The sequence below is a fragment of the Dipodomys ordii genome, unplaced genomic scaffold (assembly GCF_000151885.1).
Source record: "Dipodomys ordii isolate 6190 unplaced genomic scaffold, Dord_2.0 Scaffold1, whole genome shotgun sequence".
Classification (NCBI taxonomy): Eukaryota; Metazoa; Chordata; class Mammalia; order Rodentia; family Heteromyidae; genus Dipodomys; species Dipodomys ordii.
Window position 1 is genome coordinate 3223899 of NW_012267217.1, and position 23663 is coordinate 3247561.

Below are 23663 nucleotides of genomic sequence, written 5' to 3' on the forward strand. Positions count from 1 at the left end.
TCTTGATTATAGCCATTCTAACTGGGGTGAGGTGGTATCTCAATGTTGTTTTGATTTGCATTTCTTTTATGGCTAGAGAGGTTGAGCATTTCTTCTTGTGTCTATTGGCCATCCTTCTTTCCTCTTCAGAGAAGTTTCTCTTTAAGTCTTTAGCCCACTTATTTATGGGCAGTTGTTTCTTTGAAGATTTGTTTTGGGGGGATTTAATTTTTTAAATTCCAGGTATATTTTAGATATGAGACCCTTGTCTATTGAATGGCTAGTGAAGATCTTCTCCCAGTCCATGGGCTTTCTGTTGATCTTGCAAGCTATGTCTTTTACCTTGCAGAAGCTCTGCAATTTCCCATTTGTCCAACCTTTCTTTGATTTGTTTTGCTTCTGGGTCTCTATTAAGAAAGTTTCAGCCTGTGCCAAGGAGACTAGGGTTTCTCCTAATCCATCCTGTAATGTTTTCAGAGTGTCTGCTTTGACTCTGAGGTCTTTTATCCATTTGGAGTTGATTCTGGTGCAGGGTGATATATAAGGATCTAGCTTTAGTTTTCTACAAGTAGTTAACCAGTTTTGCCAGCACCATTTACTAAAGAGGCTGTCTTTCTTCCATTCTATTTTTTTAGCTCTCTTATCGAAAATTAGATGGCTATAGGTCTGTAGGTTCCTTTCTGGGTTTTTCAATTATATTCCATTGGTCCTGAGGTCTGTTCTTGTGCCAGTACCAAGCTGTTTTGAATACTATGGCTTTGTAGTGGAGTTTGAAATTTGGTATTGATATTCCTCCAGCACTGTTCTTTCTTTTGAGGATCCTTTTTTCTATTCGGGGTCTTTTATTGTTCCATATGAATTTTGCCTCTTCTATATTTCCTTGAAGAATGAGGTTGGAATATTGATAGGTATTGCATTGAATTTGTAGATAGCCTTGGGAATTATTGCCATTTTCACAATGTTGATCTTTCCAATCCAGGAGCATGGGAGTTTTTTGCCAGTTTCTAAGTTCTGTTTTGATTTCCTTTTTCAAGTTTTTAAAGTTTTTATCATAGAGGTCCTTCACTTCTTTGGTTAAGTTAATTCCTAGGTATTTTATTTTTTGTGGGGCTATTACGAATGGAGTTGCTGTCCTAATTTCAGCCACACTTTTCTTATTGTTGGCATACAGAAAAGCCATTGATTTTTGAGGGTTAATTTTTTTTTTTTTTTGGTCCGGTTGTGGGGTCTGAACTCTGGGCCTGAGCACTGTCTCTCAGCTCTTCAGCTCAAGGCTAGTGCCCTACCACTTGAGCCACAGTGCCACTTCAGGCTTTTTTTCTTTTTGCTTATGTGGTGCTGAGGAATCGAACCCAGGGCCTCAGGCATTCAAGGCAAGCGTTCTACCACTGAGCCAACTTCCCAGCCCCTTTGAGGGTTAATTTTATACCTTGCTGCTTTGCCAAAGTTTTGAATCAGCTTTAGTAATTCTCCCTACATTTTTATATTTACAGTTTCTCTTCTATTTGCAAGATGTATGGGTGTTTGTCTCTTACCTTCAAAAACAAAATCTATTCTGTCTATGCTTGCCTTTTAAAACATTTTTATTTATTTATTTTTTGCACCAGTATTGGTGTTTGGACTCAGCTTTGAGCTTTCATTTGGAATTTTTGTTCACAGCTGGTATTCTATCATTTGAGCCATGGCTGTAGCTAAGCTTTTTGGAGATAAGAGACTCTTGGATATGTATGCCTGGACTAGCTTTGAACAAAGATCTGCAAATCCTAGCTAACTGTGCAGCTGTGATTATAGACATAAGCCACTGATGCCTGGCTTTAGTTCATCTCGTTTTCTTTCTTTCTTTCTTATTATTATTTGCTATTTTTTATTAATTTCTTTGCATGTCCTAAGGATTAAAAAATATATATATTCCTAACTTCACAATGTAGGGTTGTTAGTATACTGCTTCACTTAGAAAAGAGAAACTTTGGAACCATATAGATCTCACCCACTGACTATGTGATATAATTGTCATATATTTGAAAACTTAATTATAATTATTATATATAGTGTGCTGTTAACAGCTTAAACAAAAAGTAATATTTTTATTTACCTATATATTATTCATTATCTATATTTATATTCTTTCTGTGTTTCTTCCTTTGCACTTGAAGATGGAAAATCTCCTTTCACCTTAATGCTTACTGTATCATCTCTTGTAAAACAGTCTTTTGAAATAATCTCTTTTTGTTTGAGAATATGTTTATTTTTCTTTCATTCTTAAAGGATATTTTAGATGGATATAGCTTTCTGAGTATATACATTACTTACACACTTCCATTTTTTTTAAAGGTTTCTCACAAGAAACTTTTGGTTATATATATTTCTTCCCTCTATGTATTATTATTTTTTTTAGCTGCTTTCAAGATTTTATTTTCAGAAGTTTGATTTGATTATTTAGCCATTATTATCTTTAAATTCGTCTTTGGTGAATGCTAAATGATTTGATACTGTAAATTTGGGTCTTTCACTGGCTCTACGATTTTCTTTAAAATTTATGCCCTAATTTCTTTCTTCCTGTCTTCTAAGAGTCTAATGACAGTAAAGGTTGTCAGTTGAGACCTTTCTTACAGACCTCTTAACTGTTGAGTTTCCTTTGTGTCTTTGTGTGTCATTCTTTTTTCTTTGCTCTTAGAATGGGTAATTTTTATTGTTCCATTTTTACTTCACAGACCTTTTTTTGTCATATCCATTTTATTATTGAATGACTTTTTACTTAGGAATTTTTAAATTTTACATGTTGGATTCTTCAGTTTTATTTTAGGTTTTATAATCTGTAAGATTTATTATGATTTCTTGAAGAATATTAGTTGTGTTATTTCTTTTAGCAGACTGTTAGCCCATTAAGGTTCAGACAGCAAATTTGATATTTCCTTCTGTGGGTGGTGTTCAACAGATCTTAAGTTTGGTTCCAGAGCCTTTGCTTTGCTGGTGACTCATCGCTGTACAGCAGCAGAATAAACCCAAGACTTCTTGATTTATGAGCAAGATTAGTATATCTGTATCTTTCTCTTTTCTTTTTTTTAGTATTGATGTCTTTTTATTTTTTATTTTTAGTTATTTATTTTTATTGTGAAAATACTGTACAGAGGGGTTACAATTACATGGGCAAGATAGTGAGTACATTTCTTATTAAGCATTGTAGCCTCCTCCTTTGTTTACCCTTCCCATCCCTTCCCAGCCTCCCCCCCATCCCCCACCTAATCCTCCCCCTCCCCCCACCAAAGTTGTAAAGTTTGTTTTCGACATGACAACTTGTACTTCTCATTGTTGCAACGGGTCCACCTGTATCCTTATTTAAACGACTTGTTTTTCCCCTTCCCCTCCACAAATTATACCGATATCAAATACAGTGAAAGCAGGGGTTAGACTGTGGGGGAAGGACATACAAAGCAACAAAGAAATAATCTTATAAATGCATTAGAAACACATGCATGAAAGAAAAAAAACATTAAAATACATATCTAAGGGTTCATTTTCCTAACATCACCTTCTCTGACCTTTTCTGCTTGACTCATATATATACTAGATATTGCAAATAAGGGAAACCATGGGACCTGTGTTTCTTTGGTCCTGGCTTACTTCACTTAATCCAACCCAGATGCCCCTCAATAGATGAATGGATCAAGAAAATGTGGTATATATACACAATTGAATTCTATGCCTCCATCAGAAAGAATGACATTGCCCCATTTGTTAGAAAATGGAAAGACTTGTATCTTTCTCTTTTCAAGATTTCCTTTATATTCTCCAGCATGCAGGAGCAGGTGTTGCTCTGTTAGACAAAGAAAAATGAACGGAAAATTCACACTTCTATGGGTTATTTTTCCAAGTTTTGATTCTTTCTACAACCTGCTTTTGTTTATGTTTTCAGTCTTCAAGTAAACCTCTTCCCTCCTCTCTTCCCTCTTTTCCTCCTGCCCTTTTCCTTCCCCTCCCCAAATATGGAATATATGGCACATATGTATTTGAACAAGCAGTAAATACCTTAGACTTTGTGGGTCATGAAGCCTGCATTGTATCTATTTGGCTCTGTTCTTATAGTTGGGTTGCAATCATAAGCAGTATGGCACAAGTGAAGGTGACTTTGTTCCTGTATAACTTTATTTGCTGATCCCTCAAGTCTGTAGTGATAGTTGTTGGAATTGTAAATTCAGGAGTAAAATAAAAAAGGGACAGAACAAAATAGTGTCAGTAAAGCAGTTTCAGTGAAATAGGCTGAGAAAAGCCAAAGAGCATAGATGAAATATGGGTTTAAGAGATATTTTGGTGTGAGAACAGTGAAAAAGGAATTATTTGGGTAATAGGTGACAAGATCTCAAAAATGGAAATAATCTTTTTTTTTTTTTTTTTTTACCAGTCCAGGAGTTTGAATTCAGGGCCTAGGCACTGCCCTTGAGCTTCATTTTTTTTTAATTTTTTTTTAATTTTTAATTTTATTTTATTTGTGAACATACTGTACAGAGGGGTTACAATTACATGGGCAGGATAATGCATACATTTCTTATCAAGCTTGCAGCCTCCTCCTTTGTTTACCCTTCACATCCCTTCCCCTCCCCCTTGAACTTCATTTTGCCGAAGGCTAGCACTCTACCACTTGAGCCACAATGTCGCTTCCAGCTTTTTTTGTTGATGTGCTACCAGGGCTTCATGCATGCCAGGCAAGCACTCTACCACTAAGCCACATTCCTACCTCATGGAAATCTCCTAAATATAACTATGAACTGAGGAAAGTTTTTTTTTAAGTTTATTCCTTGTATTCTCTCTGAGGTTTCTTCTTTGCTTAGTCAGCCCTGTGCTTTCCAGTATTACCTAATTGCATTTCACTTCCTAGTCTGTGGCTTATAGCTAAAATTCCTGTTCTTCTTCTCTAGATGATGATTTTGTGTGTGTGTGGGGGGGGGTGGAGGGATAAGACAGTTTTAGTACTAAGTTTGATCTGACCCCAGAGCTTGGGTGATGTCCCTTAGCATTTTTGCTCAAGGCTGGCTTTCTACATTTGAGCCACAGCTTCACTTCTGTGGTAAATTGGAGATAAGAGTCTCATATGTTATGTCCCAGCTGGCTTTAAACCATGGTCCTTAGATATCAGCCTGCTGAGTAGTTAGGATTAGCGTGAGCCCTGGCTCCCAGCTTCTAGATTGTATTTTGAAAAGAGTACTGCTAGTATTTTTCCAGTCTTTGCAGGTACATTATTTTCAGTGTGGTCACAGACTCTTCATGAATATATTACTTTATAGGTCGACTGAAGTGGGTTTGAGAGTTGGTTTAAGAGATTATAATGAATGAATACCCACTCACTCCTGTTTTTTCAAAGCACTACAGAAGTCACATTTCAGTGGGATAGTAAAGCTAGATGAAGGAAGGAGAGTACTTTAATGTTTAAAAGGAAAGGAGTATGGCAGATGGGATAAAAAGACAGAATTAATTTATCTTTTTGATTAGAGATGCAGTAGCTGATGTTTTTAGTGTCCTAGCTACATACATTTGACAAAACATCTCTGCCTTTTTGCCTGCCTGAAAATAAGTCCCCGTGGTCTGTGTTCAGGGCAATTCAGAAGTTTTCCTTTAATAAAGGTTTCAGTTTATTGTGGATGCACCATCTGTCAGTTCTTCCGTCGAATCAAGCTCTAATTGCCCCATCAGAGTGTCATGGGGCTTGAACTCTAGGCCTTCGCACTGTCTCTGAGTTCTTCAGCTCAAGACGAGAGCTCTACCACTTGAGCCACAGTGACATTTCTGCTTTTCTGGTGGTTAATTTGATATGAAAGTCTCATGGACTTTCCTGCCCGGGCTGGCTTTGAACCTTGATCCTCAAATCTCAGCCTTTTGAATAGTGAACATTACAGATGTGAGCCACCAGTGCCCAGCCATCTTTAGTTTTTATCTTTCACATTTCCCTGCAGATGATTACTGTTCAACAGTCCCTACCTCTATGTACTTTGCTCTATTGCCCACATTGGCTTCAGAAACTTTTTTTTTTTTTAATGGTGCCTCTACCTTTAAAGATGATTCCTTTTCAGTCATTTTTTTTCTTTTCAGTCATTTTTACAGGGTCTTTTTTCTTTCTTTCCTTGTCCCTGTCCCTTTCCCTCTTTTCCTTTGCATACGTCATTTCTCATCAATAATTTACAATTCTTATTTTCAATTGGCTATAATAATCTTAAATAATAATAGTTACTGAGGGTGAAGAATATCATCAGAATCTTGGTCTAGAACCAGTTACATTCCCTGATTTGTCAGCCATATATTGATCTGCAGTCTTTCCAGCCACTCTAGTCCTTACTCAAAAACTTCAGAGCAGATGATATAACTACATACGGATAAAATGGAGACATCGTTATGAATGTATTCCATTTGCTTTCCTTTCACCCAGCTTGAAATGATGTCTGCCAAGGCTTTATTAATTATCCTCATTCTTATTCTCCATTAAGAGTAAAGTTTACAAATGACCTGGCTCTGACCTTTATCAGACTCTGTGACTTTGGGAAAGCTAATTTAACCTCTCTGGCCCTTAGTTCTCTCATCTGTAAAACAAAATGAGAATAATGTCTCTATCACTGGATGGTAAGATGTTTAATATGTGTTATGTAGTAAGTCCTAAAATTTTTTTTATTATTACTCCTATGTTAAAGTGTCTATCTTGATTTATGTTTCCTCTGGTTGTTGGAGGGAGAGAAGGAAAAAAAAAAAGAGCTTTCTGACTTGAAGGAGGTCTAGGGTTGTATTTTTCTTTTTTTGGGGGGGGGGGTCCGGTCGTGGGGCCTGAACTGGGCCTGGGCGCTGTCCCTTAGCTCTTCAGCTCAAGGCTAGCACTCTACCACTTGAGCCACAGCGCCACTTCCAGCTTTTTTCTTTTTGCTTATATGGTGCTGAGGAATCAAACCCAGGGCCTCAGGCATGCAAGGCAAGCGCTCTACCACGGAGCTATCTTCCCAGCCCTAGGGATGTATTTTCAAAAATTTTCTTTTTGTTCAAAATTGTAGATTTAATTAATTAATATTATTGTTATTCTTATTATTTGGTGCCAGTCATGGGGCTTGAACTCAGGACCTGGGTACTGTTTCTGAGCCTTTTTGCACAAGGCTAGTGTTGTACTCTACTTCTGACTTTTTGGTTGTTAATTGGCGATAAGAGTCTCATGGGAGAAACTCCCTGGGCTGGCTTTGAACTGTGATCCTTAGATCCCAGCCTCCCTAGTTGCCAAGATTGTATGCCTGAGTCACCAGCGCCCATATTTTTCTTGTCTAATGTTTGATTTTGTTTTTCAGATGGGCTCCATTCTTTATATACATTTTAAAGCTAGTCTTGTATTTACCTAAATTCAGTAAGCATAGTCATGTTATAATCTATCTTAAAATTCATCCGAAGTCTGATTGGGTATCTTTTATGTTTTTGCTCTTTTCACTCCTAGCACATTGTAGATTTGTATATTTTTGTCTCATATTTATGACATGTCTCCAAAGTCTGGGATGAACAGGTTCTCTCCAGACTGTTTTGTAGATGCTTCATGGTTTTTGTTTCCTTGTTGTATCTAAGTTTTGTGTCTTAGAGTATAATTCTGCATAAGGCATGGTCTAGAGTCTCAAACTTTCAGATTTGTCCCCTTCCTCCTTCCTCCATTTTCCTACTCTCTTTTCAGTTTTTTTCTCTCTCATCTGCTGCTGTGCGTATTGCCAAGGTAGATTTGTAGTCCTCTTTCTCCATGTGATGACTTAAAAGTAAGGAGGAGTGATTTGTTTATATCTTCCCCAAATAAACTTAAATTGTTCAGATCTCTTTATTAGTAATTACTAGTCTGGATTAAATAAATAAAAGTTTCCCACTTAGTAATCAGACAACTATTACTATTTCTCCCTAATTTATGTAGTGATGCTTGAATACAATGATAGTATCATTACATTAATTACTAGCAATTTACTGTGGCTTTGATAGAAAATCTTCAGTTTATTGTTTTATAGATTGGGTAATTAAAATTATTTTGTATTAAAAAACTTGATATTTCATGTATAATTTCTTGATTTGTAGATTATTTTGTACTTTCTGTAAATATAATGCTTCCCTTTTTATTTTTCAACAATTATGGGTTTTATTTGCTTTACCTACGGATCTCCAATTTAGTATTAAACAGAAATGTAGTGGTATAAATCCTTGCTTTTCTCTTTTTTTTTAAACCATATTTAGCAGAAGGATTTAATTTTCCTTCACTGAATATAATTAATGTTCAAAGTAAATTTTAAAATAATTTTTATCAGGTTAAATAAGATCTTTTTCTAGTTTACTGAAGTGTATTATCAGGGATTCTTTTGAGTTCTAAAATATTTTTCTGCTTCTCGTTTGTTTTCTTTATTTTATATTGAATTATGCTGATTAAATTTTGTATTTTATTTGTTATTTTAAAAATTTCTGGATACTGATTTTATTTTTAGATAAATGACTATTTTCCTTATACTGTTTTTTGGTTGGTTGTGAGTCTTGAACTCAGGGCCTGGTGTTTTCTCTGAGCTTTTCTGCTCAAGGCTTGTGCTCTTTCTTTTTGAGTCACAGTGCTACTTACGGTTTTCTGGTCTTCTGGTCATTAATTGGAGATAAGAATCTCAGGGACTTTCTTGCCTGGGTTGGCTATGAGCTGCGATCCTCAGATCTCAGTCTCTTGAGTAGCTAAGATTACAGCCACCAGCCCTCAGCAATTTTTTATACTTTTTAATCGAAATAGGTCATATGCCATAAAAGTCACACAAAATATACAGATCAGGGCTGGGAAGGTGGCTCAGTGGTAGAGTGCTTGACTTGCATGCATGAGGCCCTGGGTTCGATTCCTCAGCACCACATAAGCAGAAAAAAAAAAGCCGGAAGTGGTGCCATGGCTCAGGTGGTAGAGTGCTAGCCTTGAGGTGAAGAGCCTGAGGGACAGAGCCTAGGTCCAGAGTTCAGGCCCCACAACTGGACCCAAAGAAAAACAACACAAAACAATATACAGATCTGTGGTTTTTAAAATATATTCATTTTGTGACAACTAGAATATTTTTGTCACTCTATAAACAAACTCCATAGCTTTTGGCAGTCTTTGTATCAGCTGTTGGAAAATACTGATCAACTCCTTGATTTGTTTATATATGCATTTCATATAAGTAGAATTATAAAAGTTGGTGAATAGAATTATAAAAAATTTATAGCCTTTTTGTCTCTTTTGCATCATAAAGTATTTTGGTTTTTTTTTTTTTTGGTTGTTTTGATTGGTTGTTTGATACCTAGCACCAGAAAAAGAAAAAGGAAAAACAAAACAAGGAAAATTTCAGAAGTAACCAGTGCATGCTTTTAAAATCCATGTTGGGGACTGGGAATGTGGCTTAGTGGTAGAGTGCTTGTCTAGCATGTATGAAGCCTTGGGTTCGATTCCTCAGTACCACATAAACAGAAAAAGCCAGAAGTTGTACTGTAGCTCAAGTCATCAAGTGCTAGCTTTGAGCAAAGGGAGCCCAGGGACAGTGTCCAGGCCCTGAGTTCAAGCCCCAGGACTGGCAGTAAATAAGTAAATAAATAAAAATCAAATCTGCGTCGTTCTGAGTAGCATAATGAAGTCTCACATTGTCCAGCTTCATCCTGCCTGGGAAGTGAAATATCTCTTTGTTCAGCATAGCCACATTGTAAATTCTCCCTTCTTTTCAGTTACTTAATAGCTGTCTGGATTATCACAGTGACTGTCAAGAAATGTAGACTGGTATTGTCTTAAGTTTTCAGACACTCACTGGAGTACCCCATGGATAGGGGTGATTACTGTGTTTATTTTTCAGTTTCTTAATATTTGCTTTTATAGATTTTTCCTTTTTTTGGTCAGTGTTGGGCCTGGGCGCTGTCCCTCAGCTCTTCAGCTCAAAGCAAGGGCTCTACCACTTGAGCCACAGCACCACTTCCAGTTTTCTTAGTGGTTTATTGGAGATAAGAGTCTCACTGAGTTTCCTGCCCCGGCTGGCTTTGAAACGCAATCCTCAGATCTCAGCCTCCTGAGTCGCTAGGATTACATAGATTTTTCCCTTTTTATGATTATTTGGAAATTTTCTATTATTTAGTTAAACTCTGTGTCTGTTTCAAGATCTTTCTTTCTGACCCATTTCCTTATTTTTGTGAACTAACTTTAATATCCCGGGTTATCTGTGACTCCTCCTAATTTTATTTAGCTTCTCTTAATATGTTTATTTTGTGGTCTAAAACCAGACTAATACAGAAAAAACAGTTTTTCTTTCAGATTTATTTTTCAGAAGGGTTTGTTTTTTGCTGTTATATAAATAACACAAGGTGTTGATTCTCTCCATCCAGTAGGATTAAGTGAACCCATCTCTCTGCTGGGATTCTCTTTTCTCAACATTAGGATACAGTGGGAAATTTACTCTTCCATTTTTTTTGACTCAGGATTTCTGTCCTTTTTCAGCGCGTCATGTCTTGGAAATAGACTATTGGTAAAAATGACCATATATCTAGGCTTTTCTAGGTTCTAATCTGTCTTTCTGGATCATGCAGACATCTACACAACTTCCAGCCTTTTTTGTTGGCCTTAGTAGAATTCCACAGCCTAAATCAAGCTCAATTTTTATTCATCCCCAAACTTCAAATACTTCCGTGGGAAAAAAGTGACAAGGGTCTCAGTTCACTTTGTACATGCTCTTCTGCATCTGATCTTTAGTTTATCTAGTTCTTATTGCTTCTGCATTTCTCCTGGTTAGTCTGGCCTTTGAAGGTGGAACAGAGACTTGATTATATCTAGTTTCTTAATGTAGAGAAAGTGGATTAGGAGTTTATCAATACAAAAACAAAAGGCAATTTAAAGAGCGTGTCTTGCTTTTATATAAGTATAGTGATATTTTGAATAGTTTTTAATCAGTGTTGTACACTACCATTTCTCATATGAACTTTTCTGATATGTTATAAAAATTTACTGCAGACCAAAGGGTCAACAAACAATAGCCCATGTACCAAACCAGCTCATTTTCTATTTTTATATGCCCTATAAGCTAATAACTGCTTTTTATACATTTACATTTACATACTTACATTTTTAATTAATAAATACCTAGTAAAAATAGTAAATAAAATAATGAAAATAAGGGCTGGGAAGGTGGCTCAGTGGTAGAGCGCTTGCCTTGCATGCCTGAGGCCCTGGGTTCGATTCCTCAGCACCATATAAGCAAAAAGAAAAAAGCCAGAGGTGGCGCTGTGGCTCAAGTGGTAGAGCACTAGCCTTGAGCTGAAGAGCTGAGGGACAGTGCCCAGGCCCAGAGTTCAGGCCCCATGGCCGGACCCCCCCCCCCCCAAAAAAAAAATAATGAAAATAAGTAAGTTTTTTGTTAGTAACAGTGTACTAGTTCTTTCTATATTAAAAGTAGAAAAGAAATACTTAGTGACATAATACATGAAATGCTAATTTCAATCTTTGGAAAGTGTTACTGTATTAGCCTCTCATCTGTGTATGTGCTGTCTTGTAGCAGTTTCCATGCTTACGTTGTTGAGTAGCTGCCACAGACATGGTCACAAACAGTAAAATATTTACTTTTCATCCCTTCCTAGAAAAATTTTGCCTGATCTTGCTTAAGACCATAGACTTAGATGTTTTTTGGTTTTTACTACTAAGTAAAATTGACTAAAGGATTGAAACCTTTTATCCCACAAGTTCTATATATTTGAATTTATCAAAATCCTAGCATTTTAGAGTTAGAATGATCCTTAGAAATCTCATCTCTTTTCATCTGTTAAATTGACAAATGAAGAAACAGATTTGAAGTTAAATTTTTATTTTTGTTTTGCTATAAAACAGACTTAGTAATGAGCCCATAGAGAATTTTTTAATAATATACGTCATATTAAAGGAATACAATATTTTTTTTCCTAAGTAGTGTTGACTATTGAGAACATTTTTCTTTTTTGTTTTTTGTTTTTGGTGCTGTCCTGGGCTTGAACTAAGGGCATGGGTGCTGCTCTGGAGCACTTTCTCTGTCTCTCTCAAGGCTAGCATTGTACTACTTTACCCACAGTTCCACTTTTGGCATTTTGGTGGTTAATTGGAGAAAAAAGTCTCACAGACTTAACTGTTAGGACTGGCTTTGAACTATGATCCTCAGATCTCAGCCTCATGTGTAGCTATGATTACAGCTATGATTTTAGGCCTTTTAAGCTCAGTGCTGGTGGCTGGTGGCTGGTGGCTGATGCCAGTACTCCTTGCTACTTGAGAGGCTGAGAACTAAGGATCATGGTTCTAAGCCACCCCAGACAGGAAAATCCATGAGACTCTTATCTCTAGTTAATCACCCAAAAGCCAGAAATGGAACTGTGGCTCATAAAACAAACCACTAGCTTTGAGCACAAAAGATCAAGGACAGTGCCCAGGCCCTGAGTTCAAGTCCCAGAACTGGCACAAAACATTTATGAAAAAAATGACCATTTTAATAGCATTTTACCTTTCTTTTTAAACTATATTTCTTTCAATCTCATGGGTATGAAGGTTCTTTTTGTGAGAAGACTAAAAGTCTTGCAGGACCACTTCCAAGCATTCTTCATTAAGCCTTTATTGATTTAGAATTTAAAGTCCTAAATCATCAGAAATACCAAGGTGAATTGTTATTGTGTAAGACTGGTTTCTAGAGTTCTATATCTATTCCTTCTCAGATCATGAAAAATTTATTAGCTTTGAAATATAGTCAAATAGATATTATAATACTAGCAAATAATATTTTCATTTTCTAATGTTCATTCCAAGTTTTCATCATATGATTTCCCCAACTATTAGTGGCTCTTTTTGGTAACTCTCTACCCCTTAAAGAGACCAAAACAGCCGGCGCCTATGGCTCACGCCTGTTATCCTAGCTATTCAGGAGGCTGAGATCTGAGGATCATGTTTCAAAGCTAGCCCGGGCAGCAAAGTCCATGAGACTCCCATCTCCAATAAACCACTAGAAAACCGGAAGTGGCGCTGTGGCGCTGTGGTAGAGTGCTCGCCTTGAGCTGAAGAGCTGAGGGAGAGAGCCCAAACCCAGAGTTCAAGCCCTACGACCGACGACCGACAACAACAACAAAAAACAGACCAAATCAACAAAACACAGTGAAACTAATAATTTGGGGAAAGCTGGTTCTTATGATGGCCTATATTCAAGAACTGGTGGAGTCTATTTTTTGTAATAATTATAGTGAAGTAATTGCCACATTGATGCTTATGTTAAATGGATTGTCTAAACAGGTTTATTTATTCAGGTTTAACACCACTTTTTCTTTACTTTTGCTTCATCCTATCCTGGGGGGATATCTTGTAGATACATGATTCCTATTATATTTCTCCTTTGCATCTATAGGGTATGAAACAAAGAGGATTAAGCAAATTATGAGACAAAAGTATAAGTGAATTGAGAGTATGCATTGAGAACATTTTCCCCAGTCTTGGAGGCTGGGTGGCTTTCTTGAAGAAGTGATTGGGATAAACAGTAGGTAATAGGAGAGAATGATAAACAGCAGGTAATAGGAGAAGATGGAGAGCATTTATGGCAGAGGGGAAGCTTTATTAAAGCCACTAAGAGCTCAGACTACTAAAGGATTATGCCCTTGTGGCTCAAGGGCAATGAGCCAGGTAGTGAGAACCTAGATAGCAGCAGAAGAGGTGGGTTGATGTGTCACACATTGGAAGATGATTTTTTTTTTTAGGGGTATGTGTGTATATGTGTTGGCTTGAACTCAGGGCCTGGTGCTGTCCCTGAGCTTCCTTTGCTCAAGGCTAGGGCTCTACCACTTCAACCCCAGCGTAGAGCTGGGCTTTTTTTGGGAGGGGGGGGTGGGGGGGCGGTGGGAGGATTTCAGTGGCTATAAGAGTCTCACAGACTTTCTTTCCTGGCTGGCTTCAAACTGCCATCCTTAGATCTCATCCTCCTGAATAGCTAGGATTACAGGTGTGAGGATCTTTTAAATCAACTATATCATGGTGTTTAGACTTTAGGAGAATTCAGAAGATACTGTTTTTAAAAACTGACCTGGTGTTTTCAGAAAGTGGTCTGGATTCTTGTGTGAAGAATAGATGGCAGTGGAAGTAATGTAGATGAGTAGAAGCCAGTTAAGAAGCCTTGGCAGTAGTCCAAGCAAGACATGAATGTAACTTACTAGTGCAGCTGCAGTAGAGATACTGTGAACAGAATTCAGAACTGTTCGGGAGATAAATAGCTAAGATTTTGTGTTGATCGTGATTTGAGGAGGGAAGCCTAAGGATTAATCAAGGACAAAATCTTTTTATGAAGGTTGATCATGTCTGTCTTACTGACATTTTAATATTTTGAACTCTTTTTTTTTTTAACATAGAACCTGTTTTTCTACTTTGCAAATGGATTCTTCTGCTTGTTTCCCTATTTTTGGGAATAGCTTTCCTGCTTCCAAATTCCCAGATTTGAAACTTTTCTTGTTACTGTTTGTACCAAATTAGTTACTGCTTCTTAAAGACTTCCTTAGTGGCTAGAATCATCACCATTGTTGCTGCCCTTGTCATCTTTCTAGTTTTCTCCTCTATCATCATGATTATCATTATTTCTTCCTCCTCCTCCATCTCTGATTTAATCTTTATTAAAGCAATAGCGTCATCTTGCTAGACCATGAAACTTAGATTTTCTGTTCAAGTGAAATGAAGATAAAATGTTTGCCTTGCCACTTGTTTCTTCCATTATAATTCTTATTCTGTGTGTATATGTACTTATATATGTTTTGTTCTTGATAAGTATATATGGTACAGTAATATATTGTATATATACTAGATATACCTAAGTACAGTATAATATACAGTATATAACAATGTATTGTACATATGTAATATTGCATAATATAACATTGTATATATTATTAATATGCTGTATATATTATATAAATATATTTGTTCATTATGTATATAAATATATAAACTATATAGTATGGGAATAATATATACATACACATACTATATGTATATGTGTATATAATATTTTGTATATAAAAATAATATGTATAATATTCTTTTTTTTTTTGGTTGGTCGTGGGGCTTGAACTCTGGGCCTGGGTGCTGTCCCTCAGCCCTTCAGCTCAAGGCTAGTGCTCTTGAGCCACAGTGCCACACCTGGCCTTTTCTGCTTATGTGGTGCTGAGGAATTGAACCCTCATGCATGCAAGACAAACACTCTACCACTGAGCCACCTTCCCAGCCCTGTATAATATCTTTTGAAGTTATTCAGAGGATTCTCTTTTAGAATAATTTAGACTTAGGACGCTAAAGTACTATAAACCTAGTTGCTGAATACTTAAGATGTATGAATTCAAGATTTTCCTTATTGTAATCTTTCCTTATAGTAAAATAAGTCTCCCTCTGAAGGAAACCTGATTAGTATTTATTAAGTGGCTCCCATTGTTGAGTAGTGTTTAACTTTTTTAAATTTAATACTTTTGTTTTACTTTTATAGGAATTCTTTAGAATTCAAATTTTAATAATTATTATTTAATACATATTTTCTAGCTGTCTCATAGTATCTTCTTAAATAGGTTTCCTTTATTTGTATCTTACATGCATATATATAGAGAGAGTATATTGTTTTCATAACTTTGTAAGAGAAATACTTTTGTTTTGGAAATATTTATTTTTAGTAGCTTTGTATCTACTAATATGGACATTCTTAATTTTTTCCATTTAAAAAATTTTAGGAATAAGAAAATTTTAAATAAGAAAAAGTTGAAAAGAAAACAGAAGAGTAAATCAAAAGTGAAGACAAGAAGCAAGGTAAAACTATTGGTAATTTACAGAAAAGAATATTTTCACCTAGGAATTTGCTAATGGATATCATGAAACCATTCTGTTTCTGTGTATAGAAGTGTATTTTTAAAAGTTTATTATTGTCTGATCCTGTTTTTAGTTTAATCTTTAATTTGGGATGCTTCTTGAATAGTATCCTAGAAGTTGATAGTTGGGTGTTGAAAATTATTTCTTTATCTTTGTTCTTTCCTTTGGGGGAATATATCCATTACTTTTTCTTTTTCTACTCTGACTACATGTTCTAAAAACAGTGAAATTAGTTTGTGAATTGGGATTGGGATTTGGGTTTTTTTATGTGGCTTTCTTAATGAATTAAGGATATTCTGTATTGTCCTGAGCTTTTTAAAGAATGATGCAGAAGTTTGAACTCAGGGCCTCACACTTGTTAGGCTGGTGCTCTACCACTGAGCCAAACCTCCGGCCCAGTTTTTGCGCTGCTTGTTTTGAGATAGGTTCTTGCTTTTTACAAGTGTACTGGTCAATTTATTTCGCACTTCCCATTGTAGCTGGGATAACAGCCTCTAGCCACCATGGCAATTCTGTTGAGATGGAGTTTTGTGAACTTTTTGCCTTGGGCTGTCCTGGAGCCATGGTCTTCATGACCTCAATCTCCTATGTAGCTGGGATGACACGAATAGTGAGGTTTTAGTCATAGCTGTGTGATAGTAGAGCCCTGCTTGTTCTGAGGTATTGTTGACTTTTTGTAGCTATACAAAAGAAAAACTATATAGAATATTTGAATTGCAAATGCTTTAGGCATTAAGAATCTTTTTTTCAATCTAACATAGAAATTTTGTCTATAAAGTCCATGTAATTTTAATTAAACATTTATAGTAACCAGGGTTCACTTTCTAGAAAAGAATCCTTTTTGTTAAGCAGCATTACCAAGAACCTAGACAAAGGGAGAAGAGTTTTAACTCTGGTTTCTGAGCAGCTTCACTTTGGGTTAGAGAAACAGAAACTTAGCAGAGTGTCTATATTGTTTGCTAATAGTGTTCTTGCTATTGTACCTCAGTGAAAGTTACTTCAAAGTAGTAAACACAAAGTAAAATTAAATAAGAATGAGACAAGGATGGAGTCTATTTGGTGACTTACCATTGAAATAGATAGATGCAGGTATTAAAAAATGTCTAGCCGGGTGCCAGTGGCTCATGCTTGTAATTCTAGCTACTCAGGAGGCTGAGATCTGAGGATCATGGTTCAAAGCCAGCCTGGGCAGAAAAGTCTGTGAGACTGTCATCTCCAATAAACCACTAGAAAATTGGAAATGGCACTGTGGCTCAAGTGGTAGAACACTCACCTTGAGCTGAAGAGTACAGGGACAGCGCCCAGGCCCAGAATTCAAGACCCACAATCGACCAAAAAAAAAAAAGTCTAATCTGTTTCTTTATCTTGTGCCGTCCACATCAGCTAGTGAGTTGAGTAACTTTGGTTAGACTAAGTTATGTTTGTTACCCAGTGATAAGTAGGCTACATAGAGTGGAGGAGGGGTACCTATGCCAAAGAAAGTATTTTTGGGAAGGTAGAAAATAATAGGTGTTCACTATATCCTCTTCTTATTTGTGCTTTTGAAATAGAAGAGGAAGTAGAGCGCTTCCTTATTATCCAAAACACTTCTAGCAAATACGTTGCCATTCAGGTCCCCAATTTCTACCCCTCCTTTTTTATATTTATCTGTTTTTATAGTAAAGGTGATATGCAGATTGGTTACAGTTATATGTCAAGTAATGAATATTTCTTTTTAGTGGTGTCACTCCTCCCTCCATTGTCTTCCAGTTTGTCCCCTCCCAATCCCCCCTCACTACTGACATTTTTTAAAAAAATTTATTTTATTGTTAGGATGTTGTACAGAGGGATTACACTTACATGAGTAAGGCAATGAGTACATTGTCAAACATTATTACCCCTTCCCTTCTTTGTTGTTATCCCCCTCACCCAAATTAGAATGGCTTTAATAAAGAAATCTAAAATAACAGATGCTGGAGGGGAGGCGGCCAAAAGGGAACCCTACTGCATTGTTGATGGGAGTGTAAACTTGTTCAGCCACTCTGGAAAGCAGTATGGAGTTTCCTCAGAAGACTACACTCCCCTATGACCCAGCAATCCCACTTTTGGGCATTTACCCAAATGATCACAAACAAGATCATACTAAAGCTACTAGCACAACTATGTTTATTGTAGCATTATTCACCATAGCTAAGATATGGTACCAACCCAGATGCCTCTCAGTAGATGAGTGGATCAAGAAAATGTGGTACACATATACAATGGAATTCTGCTCCTCTTCTACTTTTGGTATTATATGCAAAGTCAGAGTATAGGAATTTTGAAAATCTTTTTAAGTTAATTTAAGTTTGTTTAAAGTTTTTTTTTGGATAATTATTCTGAAGTGTATATGATACCCAGGGAGAGATAGGGAGTCAAGGTACTTTGTCTCCTTCAATTCAGCTCTAATCTAGTGCCCTTAGTACTGAAAGTTATTTCCTTCCTACCTCTCTAGTCATCTGTCTATGAATGAATTTATTTATATCACTCTTAGCATAGGCTCCTCCTAAAAAGAAGATTCAAATAAATGATAAGAAAAAAAGGTGGCTCACACCTGCAATCCTAGCTACTCTGGAGGCTGAGATCTGAGGGTCGTGGTTCAAAACCAGCCTGGGAAGAAAAGTCCCCATGAGACTCTTATCTCCAATAAACTACTCAGAAAACCTAGAATGACACTGTGGGTCAAGTGGTAGAGTGTTAGCCTTGAGCACAAAGAGGCTCCAGGATTGGAAATAATTAAAAAAAAAAGGTGGTAGTGGCTCACACCTATAAATCCTAGATACTTAGAAGGCTGAAATCTGAGGATCATGGTTTGAACCAGCCCAGCTAGAAAAACCATGAAATCATTATCTCTGGTTAGCCATCAAAAAGTTGGAAGTGTAAGTGTGGCTCAAGTGGTAGAGCACCAGGCTTGAATGAAAAAGCCAAGCAAGAGTACAAGTCCCCAGTACTGGCACACATACATAAAAATTCTTCAATTTATTCTCCAGACATTACTTAAATTCTGTGTGTAGTTATCATTATAGGTGTTTAGGATATATAAATCAATAAGTAATAATTCATGCTTATGAGGAATATATAAAAAGTAAAATGGTGACGTCTTGCCATGGCTCAGTATTTTCAGCTTATTTTTAATTTACCCTCATTTTCAAGGTTATTTGAAAAAAGTGCCATTTAGGCATATGTGGTGGTTCACTGCTATAATCTCACTCAGGAGGCAGCCATCAGGAGGATCATGGTTTGAGACCAGGAAAGCAAAGAGTAGCAAGACTTCACCTCAATCTAAACTGAGTGTGGCCATCTGTGCTTGTGATGCCAGCTGCACAGAAGAACAGTAGGTAGGAGGATGGAAGTCCAAGGTCAGCCCTGGGAAAAAATACAGGAGACAGCACCTGAAAAACAATGAAAGCAAAAAAGCCAAAGGTGTAGTTCAAGTGTTAGAACATCTGCCTAGTAAGCACAAGTCTTTGAGTTCAAACCCCAGTATTGTCAGAAAAAGGGACCAGGCTTCGGATTAATACCTTTTATTTGTGATGTCAGTGGTTAGGCTTTGTTAGCTCTCTTCCTATCTTGGAGGTAAAAAGATATTTCTGTTCTTTACCTGAGCCTTTGTTAGGTTGGTTATAGCTCTGTTACTCAGGATCACCTATCTATTCTTTATCATTTTATTAAATGGAAATTAATGATATTGGGAAAAGAAGGTGAAATTGAAATATTTGCTTTTGTATTTTAGTCTGAAAACTTGGAGAATACAGTAATCATACCGGATATCAAGCTACATAGCAACCCTTCTGCTTTTAATATCTACTGTAATGTGCGCCACTGTGTTCTGGAGTGGCAGAAAAAGGAAATATCATTGGCAGCTGCATCAAAGACCTCTGTGCAGAGTGGAGAATCAGATAGTGATGAAGAGGAAGAGTCCAAAGAGCCTCCTATCAAGCTCCCAAAGGTGAGCCACTAAATTCTATTTCAATGAATAACTGAAGGTGTTCTGCTGTAACATATATTGCATTGTTAAAATACTTTATTTTTTATAGTCTGGAGCATTGAAAATAATGTGGCTTATGGATTAAAAATAGATATATTTTGGGCAGAGTAAGAAACCTTGCTTTGTAACTAGAACACCAAAGAAGGAAATAATTGGTGACACAGTGGGGGGGAGTACTTGGGAAGCCCAGGCAGGGAGGTGTGTGGGCTGGAATCTGATAGAGTGGATACACATGTGAAGCACTGGCATGGATCCAGTGAGCTATGGCAGATGAAGGTGGAGCTTGGGTTGGGGGCTGCCAGTAAGGTGGACACAAGAGGAAGTGCAAACTGCCACAAGCCCAAGTGCTCTAGAAGCTGACAGTGTACCCTACTACAAGATGGACAGTTTTTGGCTGAATATCAGCGAAGCAGAGAGCTTATAATTTTTCTCCTGTTATTTTAGCTTGTTTGACCTACAGGAAAAACAGGGGCTGAGTGTGGTGGCTATCTATACCTATAATCCTAGCTGCTGTAGTGATAGAAATTGGGAAGATTGCAGTTTGAGGCCAGCTTGTGCAAAAAGTTAGCGAGATTCCATCTTAACCAATACACTGGGCACTGTGGTCCATGCCTGTCACCTCAGGTTATTGCAGTCTGAAGCTGGCCCTAGTAAAAAAATGCAAGACCTTGTCTGAAAAATAATGAAAGCAAAAAAATCAACGTGAACCAATCAAATCTGACTTCTACACCATTTTGTTATCGCTCCTTATTATCAAGGCACATTATAGAAACTTGTTATAGAAACATATAGTGGAACAAACAATACAGTGTTTTCTGGGTACCAAGTACTGCTATATTTCATGTCTAATGTAATATTATATATATTTATATATATTTTATAGGTATATATATATATTTGTGTACTGTATGAATTAATTTGAAAATCTAAATACATTCTTCCTCTATACTGCCTAATAGGATTGATGTTTTGGGGGTATTTCTACTAATTAGTCTTATTTTAGTTTTTTAAAAAATTACTTTAAGTTCTACTAGTCTTAATTTAAATTTTTAAAAAATTATTGCACATAGTTTATTACTTCTTAGAGAGATCTTATAAGTCTATTTCTCCAAATGTTGACATTATTATTATACCAGTTTATTGTAATTATACCAGCTTATTGTAATTTCTCTCACAATCTGATTTTTTAAAAACTTATTCATATATATAGCGCCTGTACTGGGGTTTTACTCAGGGCCTTTTGCTCTTTCTTGGCACTTTTGCTCAGGGCTGGTACTCTTACCACTTTAGCCACACTTCACTTCTAGCTTTTTGCTCATTGATTGGAACTAAGAGTATCTCGGATTTGTGTACCAGAGCAGCTTCAAAATGTAATAATGAGATCTAGCCTTCTGAGTAGCTAGGTTTATAGGTATGAGCTCCTGGTGCCTAGCTTTCATAATCTTTTTTTTGCCAGTGATGAGGCCTGAGTTCTGGGCCTGGGTGCTGTCCCTTAGCTCTTTAGTTCAAGTCTAGCACTCTACCACTTGAGCCACAGCACCCCTTCTGGCCTTTTCTGCTTATGTGGTACTGAGGAATCGAACTGAGGGCCTCATGCATGCAATGCAAGCGCTCTACCACTGAGCAACCTTCCCAGATCTATAATCTTTCAATTATAGATTTATTAATTTTGTTAAATAAAATCAGATTTATCTTGGTCCCAATAAGAAAAAATATAATTAACTAAAAATACCAATAATACTTTTGGCTAAGCAGTCTTACTTTTTTTTCAGGCTCATCTTGGAGAATAAAGGTTACTACCTATAAATAGTTATAGGTGATTATACCATTAGAGAAAGGGCTGAGCTTATAGCTACTTTTAATTATTATTTTTTCTATTCTGGTACATTGTCTTTATAAGTGGCATTTGACATAACTTCACAAATCAGAGTACTGAGTTTTACTTGCACAAAACCAAATCAGTTTCATAAATTAAAATAATTGTTTTATTCTGAGTAATTGGATCTACTCTTTCATTAACTATGACAAGCTATTTTCATGATGTCTTATTATGGTTTCCTTATACTAAACTAATTTTCAAACAGTGTTACTAGTTCTTAGCCTTCTATGTAGCTAAATGAGTTTTCAAAAATCTTCACATTAAACGCTTCTCTTAATTGTGTTGTCTGTACTTGCCTTTTGGATATTGTAGTGATCTATTATTTGTACCAGTTAGACTATCTGGAAAGTGTCATGTTTATACATTATGAGGTGTAACTTTCCTTTTTTAATCTTAGATTATTGAGGTTGGACTTTGTGAAGTTTTCGAGTTGATCAAGGAGACACGATTTTCTCATCCATCCCTTTGTCTGAGGAGTCTCCAAGCCCTCTTGAATGTGCTTCAAGGTCAGCAGCCTGAAGGCCTCCAGTCAGAGCCACCTGAGGTCTTAGGTAAGAGCTGATTCATAGAAGGAAGCATTTAAACCGAACTTTACAATTTTGTGTGTGTGTGTGTGTATGGGGAGGTTGGGGGGGGGTGTTGGGGGGAGGAAAGGGATGGTAGGGGAAAAAATAAAAGAGGGTGTAACAATGGAAAAAAAAAGTGAATTGCCTCTGAAGTACTTCTCTCTAGTGAAGCCTTTGATTGGGTAGGTACTGAAATTGTAGGAATGTCAGTTTTGTTTTTTTCTCATTTTGCTAGTTTTACTGGAGTTTTTGTTTAAGTGTTAGGATTTATTTTGCATGTGGTGGTGTATGAGTATAATCCTAGCTACTTATGGATGGAAGGTTGAGCTAGGAAGATTTAAGTTCAGTGTCAGCTTGGGAAAAAGTTTTAGCAAAACTATATCTAATAAAACAAAACTGGGCATAATGGTACATGCCTATAATCCAGGCTACTGGGAAAGATTATGACTTGAGGCAGGCCAGCACAAAAGTATGAGACTTTATCAGAAAAATCAATTACAGCTAAAAAGGGCTGTGGACATGCCTCAAATTGTATTTACCTAGCAAACATGAGGAGCCCAGTTTAGACCCCAGTACTGCTCCTGCCTCCTTCCCCCACAGCATGTGTGTGTGTGTGTGTGTGTGTGTGTGTGTGTGTATATATATATAATCTTGATTATTGTTATGATAGGAAAAAGTAAAACATAATATCCTTGGAATTAAAAAAATTAATTTCCAAACTGTTGGTCAGAGTAGCATATACTGATTTTTCTCTTTTTATTCCAAGTTTTTTAAAAAGGAAGGAAAAGGAGAATAAATGCTACAATCTAAAGTAGTACAGTTTCTAAAGAGAATATTTCTTTTGTATTCATCATAAATAAAAATCTTTTCATAATAGAGAAATCTGTTTTTGACTTAATGGCCATTCCCATTAAATAAAAATGTTGGACTTTGTGAATAGTATGCCAATAGCTTAGGAAACAAGCTATTAGAGACAAGTCGGATTGGAACAAATTAAAAGGTTTCTGCCCAGCAAAGGAAATAAAACCTGAAATGAAAGGTTAGCCTGAAGTATATTTATTTTATAGGTGCTTGCCAGGGTCCTGTAACTAACACCTAATGCTATAAACAGGGATGATTAGATCTTTTACTTCCAAAGTACAAAGGAATAGAAGTATAGTTGGAACGATGACTTTTAATTGGCCAATTGCTTCTCTCTGATGCTAACCCTGGACCTCCAAAGAGGAGAGACATTTCTAGGTGGTTTTGGTATTATAAGAGAATTCTCTGAAGTGTTTGTGCCCTGGTTCTCAAACACTAGCATCTGTCTAAGTAATCCAGGGTCCATTTCGTTCATTAGAACTTGCATTTGGTCAAGGTTTCTGGTCCGTG

The 23663-nt window shown here is 36.6% G+C and overlaps 1 protein-coding gene across 2 annotated transcripts in view; it reads left to right on the plus strand.

The window, feature by feature from the left end:
* Mycbp2 (MYC binding protein 2, E3 ubiquitin protein ligase) overlaps window positions 1–23663 on the plus strand; it is a 236244-nt gene that overhangs the window by 18986 nt on the left and 193595 nt on the right. For both annotated transcript variants that reach the window (XM_013009100.1, XM_013009110.1), the window contains exons 2-4: window positions 15706–15781; window positions 19593–19808; window positions 22124–22277. In XM_013009100.1, coding sequence (XP_012864554.1) covers window positions 15706–15781; window positions 19593–19808; window positions 22124–22277 — 446 coding nt within the window. The remainder of the gene's footprint in view (window positions 1–15705; window positions 15782–19592; window positions 19809–22123; window positions 22278–23663) is intronic.